This window comes from Grammomys surdaster, unplaced genomic scaffold (genome assembly GCF_004785775.1).
Source record: "Grammomys surdaster isolate TR1022 unplaced genomic scaffold, NIH_TR_1.0 126198, whole genome shotgun sequence".
Lineage (NCBI taxonomy): Eukaryota > Metazoa > Chordata > Mammalia > Rodentia > Muridae > Grammomys > Grammomys surdaster.
This window is the reverse complement of record NW_021621003.1, coordinates 4,854,984-4,870,773: the sequence shown is the minus strand read 5'-3', so window position 1 is coordinate 4,870,773 and position 15,790 is coordinate 4,854,984. Positions and strand designations below refer to the sequence as shown.

At 39.4% G+C, this 15,790-nt stretch overlaps 1 protein-coding gene across 1 annotated transcript in view; it reads right to left on the bottom strand.

Annotated features, from left to right (window-relative positions):
• Ero1a (endoplasmic reticulum oxidoreductase 1 alpha) overlaps positions 1–15,790 on the bottom strand; it is a 34,469-nt gene that overhangs the window by 15,315 nt on the left and 3,364 nt on the right. Inside the window, exons 2-8 of the mRNA XM_028758587.1 lie at positions 9,593–9,712; positions 8,251–8,334; positions 4,720–4,758; positions 2,965–3,038; positions 2,810–2,883; positions 831–951; positions 3–40 (exon numbers count right to left, since the gene is read on the bottom strand). Of these exons, the coding sequence (XP_028614420.1) occupies positions 3–40; positions 831–951; positions 2,810–2,883; positions 2,965–3,038; positions 4,720–4,758; positions 8,251–8,334; positions 9,593–9,712 (550 nt within the window). The remainder of the gene's footprint in view (positions 1–2; positions 41–830; positions 952–2,809; positions 2,884–2,964; positions 3,039–4,719; positions 4,759–8,250; positions 8,335–9,592; positions 9,713–15,790) is intronic.

Below are 15,790 nucleotides of genomic sequence, written 5' to 3'. Positions count from 1 at the left end.
ACCTTGCCCAGAAGCCAACGGCCTTTGAATTGTCTGTGGCCTACAAACAAAAGGATCGTCCTATATGAACATCAGTGTTACCAATAATGTTATGGTTATATCTGATTTAGAAAGTGAAATGTGTTATCAAGCAGATCTTTTGTCCCTGGGAGAACCATGCACACACACATGTGTGCACACACACAAATATATACATATACTTTAGAGCCTTCAGGCTTCTAAGTGAAGAACCAAAAGCATTTTTGTTACCCAGTTATCAACTGCTATTATACTGGTGAAGAATTTCACAGGAGGTGTTTCCCCTAAGCACTGAACAAACATCTAGGTTAAAACATCTCCATCTGTGAGCAGTTATGACTATGATACATTGTCAGCATAAGAACTAAAGGAGAAATGTCTGTGGCATGTGTAGCACTATGTGTAACATACAGCGAGTACACAAAAATGTCACATTGGAGCTGTTCTCGGAAATCAATTTAGGTTGAAGAGGATAAAATAACTGCGGCCACAGAAAGGAGCACACAGAGTAACAAAGGGAGTCTTAAGCCGTAGATGCTAATCTATACCCCACCATTGGCTATAGTGATCTTGGTAAATGAATAAAGCCTCTGATTCCCAAATTACTCCATCTACATAACGAGATCCTATAATCCACTCAGGAATGTTTGTTCAGTGTCTCCAATCCTAAAGAGGTCTAAGTCTTTAAAGAAGTAGTTGTTGCAACTTGTGCCAGCGCCCATGGGGAAACAGGACATTTAAGTTTCGATGTCCCAATCAATCTTTTAAGAACATGAACTTGATTTGCACAGGTCTAGGAAAACAATACATACTTAAAACAGTTTTCTTCATAGATGACACTCCATATCCTCCAAGCATCTGGCCCCTTGTAGCCTGTGTAGCGCTCAGGGTTAAGAAGTAAATCCACATACTCAGCATCGGGGGACTGTATGTCTGCAAGACACAATGTTTCACCAAATCTTACCTATTTCAGAACAACTTTTAGGGGAAAGAAAAATAAGGAGAAACAAACAGCTACATTAACTGTACACAAAGGTTACAAAACTTCCTGATCCTGTAAGTAGCAAACATAGGAAACTATGAGCTGGGTGTGATGCACATCTTTGACCCCAGCACTCAGGAGACAGGCAGGAGGATGTCTGAGTTTGAGACCAGCTTGGTCTACAACGTAAATTCCAGACAGTAAGGGTTACATAGAAAAATTCTGTCTCAGAGAAGGCCAGAAGAATGAATGGAAATCTGCGGCTGCTGGGCTTTGGGGGGCGAGGGAGGAAATCTCTAGGAAGTTCCAGAGACCTGGGATTAGAAAGGTTCCCAGGAGTCAACACAGGTAACCTTGGTCAAGATGCCTAACAATGGGGACATGAAACCTCGAGCGGCCACCTCCTACAGCAGGCAGGACGCCCAGTCCCCCAGTGTAGGGTTAAGCACACCAACCTACCCACAAAACTTGCAACCCTAAATTTGTCCAATCTAAAAGAAATGCAGGGACAAAGATGGAGCAGAGACTGAAGAAATGGCCAACCAGTAACCAGCTGGACTAAAGGCATCCACCACCACTCTTTTCACTAATTTTTCAAAAGTTCATTAGTCCACTACTATAGAACCATACAAATAATATCAAAATTCAAATTGGATTTAATTTTGCTTAGCCAATGCAGAGGCAAAAAATGCAAATAGAAAAAAGATACTAAAGAAAGAGGAACTAAAGCACTCAATAAATCCTGATCAAAGTCCTAATGCAGTCTCAGGCTGTGGAGTTTCTGCATCAGCTGCAGATTCAACATCATGGCTCAGTATTCTCTACACTAAAAGCACGGAAAGGTTCACAGTCCAGTATCATCTACAAATGGCGTTTTCCTTTTTCCTACATTTAGCTACTTTTGCAAAATGCAAAAGAAAGAGAACTATAAACTACTATAGTTACATAAACCTGCAAAATATAATGGGTAATTTTTTATAGAAACTATTTTTAATTTTTAACTGTGGTAGAAATACAGATAATGAAATTGGCCATTTCCACCATATACAGTGTAGCAGTAAGTTATACTCACAATATTGTGTAATCATTGCCACTTTGTTTCCAAAATATTTCTACCATCCTAAACAGAAACTGTGATCATTCAACAATTAACTCTCCATCCGCCACTCCAACATAGCTACTAACCACTAATCTACTTCCTGTTGCTATGGCATTGCCTGTCCCTGACAGTTCACAAGTGGATTCATACAATACTTGTCTTTGTATTCGCTTCTTCCACCCACCATGCTTCCAAGGTTCTGCCCCATTCGTTGGAAGCCTATTCCTTCTTATTGTTCAATAGTATTCATGTGCATCATATACAGCGCATTTCAATTATTTTTGCACCTGGTGATAGACACATGGACCATTTTACCTTGTGCCTCTTATGAATGAACATTAGTCTACCTGTGTCTGAGTCCTCTTCCAATTCTTTTGAGTTACACATCAAGGAATATCATTGTTAAGTCCAATGGTTCTGTTTAGCTTTTTGAGGAGACATCACACTATTAGAACTGCAATTTTTAAAATAATTGTTTTTAAAATTGGAGGCAGTTTCTAGAGCAGCTCTTGATAAAGCACTTGCCTAGCATCCAAGCCTGAGTTTAATGCTTAAAACACTGAATGGAAAGGAGGGAGGATGGAAGGGAGGCAGGCAAGCAGACAGGAAAGAAGGGAGGTTCGTTGACTGACTGGTTGCTTGTTTTGGGTTTTTTTTTTCCCTTAAGGCATCATCCAGAACATTAGCATATGCATTAACAAATGTCATACCATCAACTTCACAGAAACTGTCTGAAGAATCGTCATGCTTGGTCCACTGAAGTACAGCCTTCTGCGTCTCCTCACTTCAAATAAAGAAAACTGCGTTAGTCTCTTTCCCAGTTAACTGTGATGCCAAAAACAATGGATCACGAAGAGCAAATCACCTCAGAGATTCGTCCACTGCTCCAAGTCGCTCAGCTTGCTCACATTCTTCGATGAGGTTGGCTTCCTCAGAATACTAAATGGAAAGAAAACAGACTTACTACATTTAAACTTGATGATTCCATTTTTGTTTTTGATACAAAGTAGCCCAAAACTGACTCACCACGTAATTTCCCTATTTCAACCTCCTGAACGCCGGATTATAGGCATGAGCCACACAGCTTTAAGAAATTAAAAAGTTAACCAGGCTGGTTCTGCCACCCACTATCAGCCTGGGCTTCAAAGCATAAAATGGAATCTAAAAAGTAGGTGAAAGGCTTTTTTGCCTCTTGTTTTTGTCAGAAACACAATTTACTATTATGTTCACAAAATAAAGATCACTGTGATAAACGGTGACTAAGCTGTCCACAAGGAAAAGTTTCTGAGATACATGGAAGCCATGAGGTACATCAGAAGGCAGCGTCCTGGTGACTTGACGGTAAACTCTGGCTTTCTCTTCCCTCACAGCCGTGACTGCACTTCCTCCCATGCCATAATCGAAGGAACATCTTATACAAAGTATGCCAGTAGCTTCAGATATCTAAAGCATATGCTTTAACACTATTTCTTCATGATATCTAAACATGTACATTCATTTTTTTCCACTAGGCCTGTGTACAGCACAGACCAAGCTCATGAGACTTGATAACATCACCAAACTGGAAATTATTTCAGATGAGATTTGGCATGTTCACAGTGGTATAGCCATAGACTGAAAATTATTTCAAAAGAAAATTCAAAATAAATATCAAAGGGCCAGAAGATGGTCCAACAGGTAGACATGCTTGTTGTGCAAGCTCCATGACCTGCGTTTGATCCCTAAAGGCCATCTCAGAAGCCCGATTCAATGACATCTATAATCCCAGCATGCCTACCGTGATGGGAGGCAGACACAGGAGTGACCAGAAACTCAAGACCAGCTGGCCTTGAAGATGGTGCCCAGCTTGCAGAAACGAAAGGCCCTGCCTCCACACAAAAATATATACACACCCAAAACAACTTAATACATTCTTAATTTAATCAAAAAATATCATATGCCTATGTACACTTATTAAAACAAAGATTTTGAAATCTTACCTAAATTTTTTTAAGTTAAAATAACCTCTTAGTACCATTTAGCAATTTAATCAGCTTCTTAACTGCATTTACCACCTTACTAGGTTATGAAAATGTTTCTAGAGAACATTTTTAAAATAGATTATTATTTTAAATTCTCTATAAAACTGATCAATCTTCTTCAAAACTATACTTTATGATTAATCTATTTGAAATTATCAATAACTTCAGCTGACTATTCTCTGCAGATGTTTTCTAAGAAAATACTCCTTACGTACAAATGTGTGTGATAATTTAACTCATGTCTCGTAAGTTCTATCCTTTGAGAAAATTTTGAGTAGCATTTAACTTAATTCTGAAACGTTCTAATTTTGTATTCCTCTTAAACAAAATGATTTAATTCAAGCTTGGCCTTTAAATAATTAGGAAAGTGAAGTAGGAAAGCAGATGAAACAAAACTGGCCTTCAATAATAACTGCTAGATAATGGGTAAGTAGTTTTCATCTGCCACTTTTACTTAAACATCTTATATAATATCTTTAAATGAGTGGAAGCTATTGAATATGAACTAGCTTTCAAGAGCTCTCACTAAGGAGAGCAGGAGAATGGATTTTCCAACATTACCACAGACGTCAGTCACATCGATAAGTGTATGTGCACACCTTGTAGCTCGCAGACTTAATTCCATCAGGAACTTCATCCTGAAAAAGAACACATTTATTGTATCTTCTGGGAAAATATTTTAAATTCTCATGATGTATGAGAAAAATTCACAAGTTCCTGGAGACTATTTTTAGGTAAGAAGAGTTAGAAATTCTTAAATAATTTCTTTAAGGTAAATAAAAATTCAACAGATATGGTAGCACACGGCTTTAATCCTAGCAGTCCAAGGGCAGAGGCAAGAGGCTATCTGTATTTGAGACCAGCCTGGCCTACACAGCAAGAGCGATGAAATAAGTTCTCTCAAAAAACAAGTAAGTAGACTCCAAGGCCCAGATACTGCTGATCATGTACTTACTGTACCATGGAAATAAGAAAAATGCTTACAAACATCCTATAACTCTCATTGGTGTACAAGACAAATGCAGTATCAAGCTGATTAAGCTGTACCAAATATTCCAAAATCCTTGAGACGCTCTTTGGTCACTCTTTGGTCCCTATTAGGAAGTATCAGGATGAAGCTCAGGCTTGTCAGGGAGTGAGTGTCTCTGTGTCCCGCTTGTTTCTGCTCTTAGCATGCATAGTTCAGATGTTGTATGTATATTGAAAGGGTTAATTCAATTAGTGCTGCCCCTCTCTTACTAAAGCACAAACACAAGGGCAGAGCTAAGTTTATATAACCAAGACCTGGCACCCAGCAGGCTCACACAGAATATTCATCATTCAAATCACATGCTAATTAATGCTTTACCAGTCTCTGGTATCATTTTCCTCTCATGTCTCACAAAACTATATTGTCTTTCTAAATCACAGCATTTCTCTGCCAATCATATATATTTACAAAATGGGTATATTATAAGGTGAAATTTTCCCATTATCAGGTTTTTCTTTTTTAATTTTTAATATTAATTTATTTTTGGGAATTTCACATGCATATAAAGTGCATTCTAACATCACTTCCATTTCTCTTACTCCCCTCCTCCCTGCAAAGCCCCTCCCACATTCACGATGTTGTTGTCTTTGTTTTTTTGAGGCCCACTGAGTTTAACCAGGTCGCCTATAGGACCATGGGTTAGGAGCTCTATGTTAGAGCTAATGATCAGTTCTGTAAGGTAAGGTATTTCATAAGTTAATCCTGGACGAGTTGCATTTATGTGTAACTGAAAGCATGTTCCACATTCCCTTGACAAAATACCTGAAAGTAACAGTTGACATTTGCTTTAACTCCCCATGCTAGGTACTACTATGAAGCAATATTTACATGCATAAAAATAAATCACTTGAGACCATAAACCCACACCACACATGTCAAGGTGGTTATTACCTAAACCAAGAAACTAACACATTGCTAAGGATATGAAGAAACAAAAACTGTTGAGTACCACTGATAAAACATATATTACTACAATCACTATGGAAGACAGTTCTGTAATTCCTTAAATTTACAATTACCACACAACCCAACATATCCACCTGTAAGTATATAGGAAGAAAATCTGAAAGACTAGAGATGTGCCTCAATGGTACAGATATATTGAACAGCAGCAAATGAATGGATATATATATTATCTAATGGATAAATATACTATATATAAATCTAGACATTCAACAATACATTGATTTACTCAGAGTAGAACTTGATGTTATAGTATATTCTACTTAAAGATTTATTTATTTATTTATTTATTTATTTATTTATTTAATGTATGTATGGGTACACTGTGGCTGTCTTCAGACACACCAGAAGAGGGCATCGGATCCCATTACAGATGGCTGTGAGTCACTATGTGGTTGCTGGGAATTGAACTCAGGACCTCTGAAAGAGTAGTCAGTGCTCTTAACCACTGAGCCATCTCTCCAGCCCCTGATATATTCTACTTAAAAGCAGTATACTAAGTGAAATAAAGCCAGATATAAAAGGACAAATATATAATTGCCTCTGGCAGGTTCCTAAAACGGTCAAACTGATTGAGGGGGAAAAAAACAGAATGGTGGTGGCCAAGAATGAGGGGGGCTGGGTTAGTGTTTAAGCAGCATGGTTTCAGTATTCAAGGAGAGAGAGGATAAGAAATGGGTAGTTGATGACTGTACAATATACATGTACTTAATGCCACTGACTGCCACCTTAAAGTGGTTAAGTGATCAATACTGTGACACACAATAAAAATGGGAAATAAAAACATAGATATTTTGGTGGTACCTGGTATTAGGGCAAAAGGGCCTCATGCATGCTAGACAAGAACTCTGACACTGAGTTATACCCCAGGCTCAATATATGTACTTGTGAAAACCTGCATCATTTCAAAGTATAAAAAGGAAAATCTCTGCTTTCACAATACAATACTTCAAACTTCCAGAGTACAAACAAATATAAAGCTAAAAGACTGATTAATTTCTCTAATAAATCAAAAGACTTTATTACCTTGATAGGCAAAGAAGGAGCCAATGTGGAATCCCTTAAATAAAAATTGATGCAGGGCCAGCAAGACGGCTCAGTAGGTAAAGGATCCGGAACCAGGTCTAAGGGCCTGGGTCAATCCCTTAGAGGCCACACCATGAGGAGAAAGCAGGGATGATTCTATCAAGTTGTTACTCCCCAGGTGAGCCATGTGGTATGCCACCCCCTTACCACCGACAAATAATGTAATAAAATATTTAATTTATTGACTTCATAAAAAAATAAGGGCTGGAGGGATGGCTCAGCAGTTAAGAGCACTGACTGCTCTTCTAGAGGTCCCAAGTTCAATTCCCAGCCTCACAACCATCTATAATGGGACCTGATGCCCTCCTCTGGTGTGTCTGAAGACAGCGACAGTGCATTCACATATATCAAATAAGTAAATCTTTAAAAAAAAAAAAAAAAGAGTGTAATAACCATAAAACTTAATTTTACTTTAAAAAAAAAAAAAAACTGGAATGATAGTGAACACTTTTAGTCCCAGAAGGAGGCAGAGGCAGGCAGATCTCTCAAGATTTGGGGATAGCCTGGTCTACATAGTGAGTTCTAGACTACTGGGGCTACATAGTAACAGATCCTGTCTCAATAATAATAATAATAATTATTATTATTGTTATTATTATTTATAATAATTTATAAGTATAATATAGTTATTATTATTTATAATAATTTATAAGTATAAGCATAATATAAATAAATTATAAATAGTTATTGTTGTTATTCTATTACCATTGTAAGTATAATTCAAAATAGATTTTACAGGGCTGAGAGATGGCTCAGACAGTAAAATGCTTCCCACAAAATCATGAGAACCTGAGTTCAGGTCCTCAGCATCCAAGTGAGAAGCCAGGCAGGAGGCAGCCCCTGTAATCCCAGTGCTGAAGAGGCAGCAACCATCTTGGAATCTTCCCATCAGAAATACAGTGGAAAGCGACAGGTAAATTTTGTATTTATAAGTATAGGTTTATGATCTGTAAATTGAATGTTATATTTAAGCAGAATCAAATTATAGTTTGATTAATGCTGGCCTTTTCTGAAAAGTTATAAAGAAGGAAGAGAGCTGGGCAGTTCTTACAGAATGACAGGGTTTGACAGCACAGTCTCTTCTTCCACACTGGTTGATGTCATTCCAGAAAGGACATGGCTTCTTCAAGTTTACCTATAGAAAAATAGAAAGTTATAAAAATATAAAGCCCTGAGCATATAAGTTGACTGTTAGTGTCATGATCACGTGTTGTGGTTATGTTTTATCCAAGACTACACTGTTTTCCCCACTGTCAAGCTTCCTTGTGTGTATAAATGTGAGTTGCCAATAAGCCTGGTGAGAGAGGCATACACTACCACTAAACAGACCCTGGAGAGATAGCAGCGAGGAGTCAGGGCTCAAACCAGCACCACACAGCTCCTATTTAAGCAAACAAACAGGAAGGAACCGTGGACCAGGTTTACCAAGCTCTTTCAATAATGTGCTCACTGATCGACTACTGTTAAGTGTTTAAGAAATCCAAAAGTGCCACATCTCAAAATATTTATCACATGAAAAAAAAAAGAAAAGAAAAAAAGAAAAAAATATTTATCACAGTTGGAGCCCATCTGATGGCTGACAAAACAGTTTTGTGAACAATATAGCAATTTCTATTTTACCATTCTATTTCAATTTAACCAGTCAGTTTCTACCTCTAGAAATTACTGAAGTTAAAACATCAGGGCTGTGGGGAGAATTCAGTTGGTAAAGCATACAAGGGCATGAGTTTACTTCCCAGAAAGCAAGCACAGTGGCTTACGCTTGCAGTCCCAGAGCTGGGGAAGCAGAGACTGGATTACAGAAACCAACCAGTCTAGCCTATTGCCAGAGCTCAGGCCACTAAGAAACCAAGTCTGGAAAAGACCAATGGACTGTGCCTGAGAAACAACACCCACAGCTGTCCTTGGGCCTCCTCATGTACAGGTGCTTGTATGTATACAAACACACACACACGCACACGCACATGCACACGCACATGCACACAAAGTCCAATGGGTGGTTTCTCAAGCAAACAGTTCATTGGTGAACCAAGCTTTCCTACTAACTGTATACATTTTAAGAGTCAGAGGCAGCCCAGCAGGTCAAAGCACATGCTGCATAAACTTGACAACCTGGGCTTCAACCCCAGAACTCACAGAAAGGTGAAAAGCATACAAAGTGGTCCTTTTACCTCCACAGGCATGCCATGGCATATGCACCTGCAGGTACATACACACACACACACATAAACGCATACACATGCATACACACACATTAAATTTTTAAAATTTTTTTACTTAAACTTTGTACACATTTAAATAATTACCAATTTCAGTAAAAGTACTGAAGTTTAGTCATCTAAGGAAGTATAACCATCCATTATAGCATACTTATATAAAAAAATTAAAAGTACCTTGTAATATCTAAAGTAGTCACTTTCAAGAAGCTTTTGTAGTCTTGGGAAAAGTCTGTAGTTATTAAACTTATCGATGGTCTCAACATCACAGGTACAGTCATCCAGGTAACCACTAACCTGTCATAACAAAAAATGAAACACTGGGTTTAAAGGTCCCTGATGCCACAAGATTTCTCTCCTTACATAGTTACCATTTTTAAAAGCCTGCTACTCTGCAACATTATCTTCCCATCCTCTCTGGGTTCTCTAAGATAGAGAATGCCAAAAACCCAGCAATGCTGTTGCTCTTCTTGTATCTCCAGAGCAACACAGTGGCACTTTTATAAGCTCAGCTGAGCTGGTAAATACACAGAACTGGACTCCAAGCAACCACCTTGTAGCAATACCTTCCAGGACTCAGCAGACCTGACCAAAGGTTGGCACTGAGATTAAAGAGAAAGAGATGTCTCCTTGTAGCTGGACCAAGAAACAAGGAAACTCAAATCATATTTCATCACATGAACTGAGGAACACACACAGCAATCAGAAGAGAGAAAGATACATGCAAAGCGGGGGGTGGGGGGGCAGAAACAAATGCATCTGAATCTTTAGAGCCCATCTCCCACTTACACCTGGCTATCTGGAGCAGGGCTCCATTCTTATTCTGAATTTTCCTTGGACTGTGTCTGTGTCTCTGTCTCTGTCTCTGTAACTGTCTTCCTCTTGTTTTCTAAGCCTATATAGCTCAGAGACAGCTTAGTGAATATATAAAATAATACTAATTAATAAAACAAACAGTAACACACTTTTAAGACTCTGACAACTCCAACTACTGGGCAACATTGGGATAATAAACTTAGCACAAATGGTTAGCACTGATGTCATGACCCTACCTCCTAGATCAGTCTATTGACTTTATATACCAGGATGAAATATACCAGGATGAAATGAGAATTTACAGTCAGCCAATATTATTGGCTGTAAAACTAAAAGTTTTAGGCATTTGTTTGAAGCTAAGCACACTTAATAAAAGTAATGCAACATTAAGTAACAAGCACCTAATGGTTCAAGAAAGAAAATGCATCGCCGGTGTGCTATGTTTGCACTGTAAACGACATTGAAAATGAGGAAGTTCCCCAACCCCTCACTGAGGAGCTATTGACAGCTGCCACGGAGAGTTTTTAGGGATGTAGTCCCTGGTAGGTTGACCATGCTCCGGTGGACAGCCACACACCCATACATATAGAACAGCACAAACTGATCTAGGAGAACAGTTTTTTAAAAAGGATAGCCAGGCATTGTGCACACTTTTAATCCCAGCGCTTGGGAGGCAGAAGCTGGCAGATCTAAGTCAGCCTGACTGGGAGGGGTAGGGAAAGGAGTGCGGATAGATAGAATCAAAATGCATGATAGACATGTATTAACTGATATCATATAAGAGGAAGGAAGCAAGGGCTGGAATGATGACTCAGCAGTTAAGAACTTGTATTTCTCTTCCAGAAGACCCAAGTTCCCAACACCCCTGTCAGGTGGCTCAGGCCACCTGTAAGTCCAGCTGTGCTAGATCCAATGCCTTCTTCTGGCCTACTCAGGCATGACATTCACATGCACATACCCACAGATATACATACAAACAAATAATTAAAAACATTTTTAAAAAATAAGAAAGTGGGGGCTGGAGAGATGGCTCAGCAGTTAAGAGCTCTGACTGTTCTTCCTGAGGTCCTGCAACCACATGGTGGCTCACAACCATCTGTAATGGAATCCGATGCCTCTTCTGGTGTGTCTGAAGACAGCTACAGTGTACTCATATACATTAAATAAATAAATCTTTTTTAAAAAATCATTTAAAAAAAATAAGAAAGTGGCTGGGCAGCGGTGTCACGCGTCTTTAATCCTAGTATTCGAGATGGCAGAGGAAGGCAGGTCTCTTAAGTTCAAGGCCAGCCTGGTTTACAGAGTGAGTTACTAGACAGCAAGGGCTACATAGAGAAATATTAAAAATAAGAAAACAAGTAAGTAAAACTTTATTAAAATACTGAATTAATATTTACCCTTACTATGTGAAATCCTACACTATCTTCATTTAATAACATTGAAAACCTGTAATGGGGGAAGGGTGGGAGGTGGAGAGATGGCGCAGCAGTTTGCTGATCCATGTAACCCATCATTTCTACTTTCACTCCTTTTGAGTTTGTAAGGATAAAAATCACAGCCGGGCGGTGGTGGCGCACGCCTTTAATCCCAGCACTTGGGAGGGAGAGGCAGGCGGATTTCTGAGTTCGAGAGTTCGAGGCTAGCCTGGTCTACAGAGTGAGTTCCAGGACAGCCAGAGCTATACAGAGAAACCCTGTCTCGAAAAACCAAAAAAAAAAAAAAAAATCACATACTATTTCTAGCCTTTGCTTTGAACTGTTACAAAAGAATGACATAGAAACATCAGGAAGGACAAGGCTCAGCAAGTTACAAAAGGCAAACCAGAAAGGCCTGAGCTTGAGCCGACCTGAGCTGAAGCCACCTGTCTGTCCCAGGAGCTCACTGAAGGTGGAAATAAGCCTATAGAATATCACTAAGTGCTATCACTTTCAGGACACTCTTGTGTGCTTTTCTCCCACTGTGGGTCAACTGCCTCTCCTGGGAACTTCCAGAACTTAGTACTGCAGTATTAGAATTACCTCACTACCCTGGCTGTATCTAGCTCATCAACTAGAGCAGCATTTTTCAACCTATAGGTCAAGAACCCTTTAGGGGCCATACATCAGATATCCTGCATATCAGATATTTACATTACAATCCATAACAATAGCAAAATTATAGTTATGAAGTAGCAATGTAGTAACTTCATGGCTGGGGGTCACCTCAACATGAGGAACTGTATGAAGGGGTCACAGCATTAGGAAGGTTGAGAACCCTTTGAACTAGAGTATAAAATCATTGAGACAAAAGCATGTTTGTTCACCTTTGTGACCCCCGCCTGTGGCCACGTGCTTCTGGAAAGGACACAGTAGATCGCAGTGATCATTCCTGGGCTGGGCAGGGGTGAATGGATGAGTGCTGCCTGCTGTTCCTCCTATCTGAGCTCAAGAACACATGCTGCAGCAGCAAACTCACAAGGCAAGGAATGAACTCAGTAAGGGTGACCCTTCGCACCTCACTGTCTTTCTGTCCATATGGCAGACTATACCAGAGGAAGCCCAGAGCCAGGAAGGAACACAAGGTCCCCCAGAGCAGAGGTGGCACACAGCCAGGAGACTGCAGAGGGACAAGAGGCAGCACAACGGGAGACTTTTAAACCTTCTACCCTTCATGTGGAATAAGCCACATTCTCCACTACAACCATGGGTACCAGGGTGGCCAAGGAAACAAAATAAAAACAACAGTGTTTCAACAGAGCACTCAGTGAAGACACAAAGACACTTGGAAATCCAAGCCAACTGACAGGTGAGGTATGCTGGCCAAGAGGTGAGGCAGAAGCCCATTCTTGGAAGAAGTGTGGCAGGTGTGATGTCAGCTCAGGTCTAGAAACTGGAGAATTTGGCAGACTACCAAAGCAGTCACAGGCAAGGGTTATGGCAGAAACGTCACTAATACAACCCACAGACTCTTAGAAACAGAAGAAAAATCCCAGGACAGCGACAAATGTCAATCAAACACTCACAGCCTGGTGCTATGCTTTGAAACATGCTTCCACAGCTTGGGGACCCACGGTGCCATCCCCCACCACCAAGTACAGCCCTGCCTGTCACTGGAATCTAACCTTTGGAAAAAAAATACATCCTTCTTCCCCTCCCAAAGTGACTAATACCTACTAAAATCTCAAGTGTATTGCCCTAGACTTCAAGTAATAACAGTTTGGGGTAGGAAAATAATAAAGGTAAAAAAGGCCCACACTGAGAGACAGCAGGTAGACAGAAGCCTAGCCCATAGCCACTCCCATTTGAAGACCTAGCCTGTGAGAGGTGCTAAGCCTCTGGAGGTGCCCACTGCAAGCTCCCAAAGGACAGCGCCACCACAGCCACTGTGCTCTGCAGTTAGGCCTATCAAGGTCTAAGGCCCACCTCTGTCACTGTGTTTTCCATAAAATAATAATTTCCAACTCACAGAGTTGGTATCAGAAAAGTAAAGAGAATAAATGCTTGATTGTTGAGCATCACTGCTAACCCAGCTCTCCTACTCTCCAAAGCAGCCCCCATTCCCTAATGAGGAAGAAAACATAGGCCTAGTTTGCAAAGTTTCTAATACTGGATTATTCCAGTTGTCCCACTGGAATGAGGGAACGGATTATGGAAAACTGGCATGGGGTGGAGGAAGGAAGGCTCAGTTACATTCTCCAGTGGCTACAGTCCATTTAGTCAAATACAATAGGCTAAAAAAAGATATGTGTGATCACAGACATACATAAATATAACCTGTTGCATCGTCTTTGTGATTGGTATGTAAACAGTTTGAAGGCTGATCACTCTGTGTAAGGAGCTTATTTTGCAGGGAGAAGTATTTTTTTAATTTATAATGAATGACAAAACAAACTGAACAACCAACCAAAAAAAAAAAAAAACCCTCCTCATTGTCCTGTGTACAATACTAAGAAAGCCTGCTCCTACCATAGATCAGGATCTTGTTCTCATTCCAAGTACTTACAGCTGTATTTCCTGTATGTGTTTCTTATGAAATGCATTTGTCCAAGCATCAATTAAGGAAAAGAAAAACAGATGGAAAAAAAAGAAAAGGAATTCAAACTAAAAATAAATAACTAAAATTATCAGTATTTTCAGATCTTATGCAGTACATGCAAAAACTTGAGAACTCTGCCAAAAGAAAAAAAACTCAAATTATTAAATAAAGTCATAGGATAAAAAAATCAAATCAGTTGTGTTCTAGAAACTAATAAAACAGACTATCAGGGAAAAAAATAAACAAGAGAACAGTTCCATTTACAATAGCACCAAACAAATAAAGTCCTAAGACATGCAACCAAAGTGGAAGAAGGGTTGGTGAGCTTTCACTGAAACAGGAGCACTTGCTTACACACCATGGCTGGCATGTAAACACCAAGGCATGATGGAAACCAGTGTGGGTGCTCCTCAAGAAACTAAAAACATAGCCTGATCTAGCAATCCCTCTCTGGGTACACAGCCAAAAGAAATAAAACTACTGGCTCAAAGAGACATCTGCTCACCTGTGCTCCCTGCATCACACAATATCCAGGATACAAAAGTATCTAAGTATCTGTCAAGGCAAGAGTGGATAATATGACAGGCACACCACACAATGGACGAGTGGATAAAATGACACACACACACACCACACACACACACCACACAATGGACTGCTATTCTGCCCTTTGTGGAATCCTGGATGAATCTGGAAGGCATAATGCTAAGCAAAATGAGCTAGATACAAATGTTTCCTCACAGAGCTAAGGATATCAAGGACACTGAGGCTAGAAGCGGGAGATGTGGGGAAATACAAGGTAAATAGGATCTGGGCTCTGAATGAACGGCATGGCGACCATAGCTAGTAATAGTGTACACTTGTTAAGAGAATAGATCTTCAGTATTCTCACCACATGTGCACCAGCTGGGCGATTATGACATGACAATTAGCCTGATTTTAACCTCACAGAGTATCTGTGTATAAAGACATCTTCCAGAACATACCACCCTACTGCTTCTCAATAAATAAATGTATGTATTCACTCAGGTGGCGGAACATCACTACTGCTTACCAGACTTAAAAACAATAAACAGCTTTAGTGAAAAGGAATATACACTCATTTTTAATTAAGTGCAAAATATATTCATATGTCCTCCATAACAATCTTCAATATTTCTTCTGAGATTGTATCTTTAAAATATATTACACTACTTGTGCCTAAGGTTTCATTACACTCATTTTCTCTAACGATGCATAATTCAACATAACTGTCAGAAAATAAAAATAACAAAATGGAAGGACCTCTCATCTAAGTCTGTATTTGTGATAACAAATATTATTTTGGTTCAAAGAAGGAGTGCTTCCTGCATGTGGGATTGTTTACTCAAATGGGGATAAGAGCCAACTTTCTATATAAGTTAATAATATTATTAATTAATGTTTTCATAGGATAATAAAGAGCAAGTGGTTATAAGAAAGATTTACAAGTCCCAAACATTAACCATTTTGAGTAATGAACAGTAAACAATAAAACACTATTATGAAAAGAGTTCATAGAAGTTA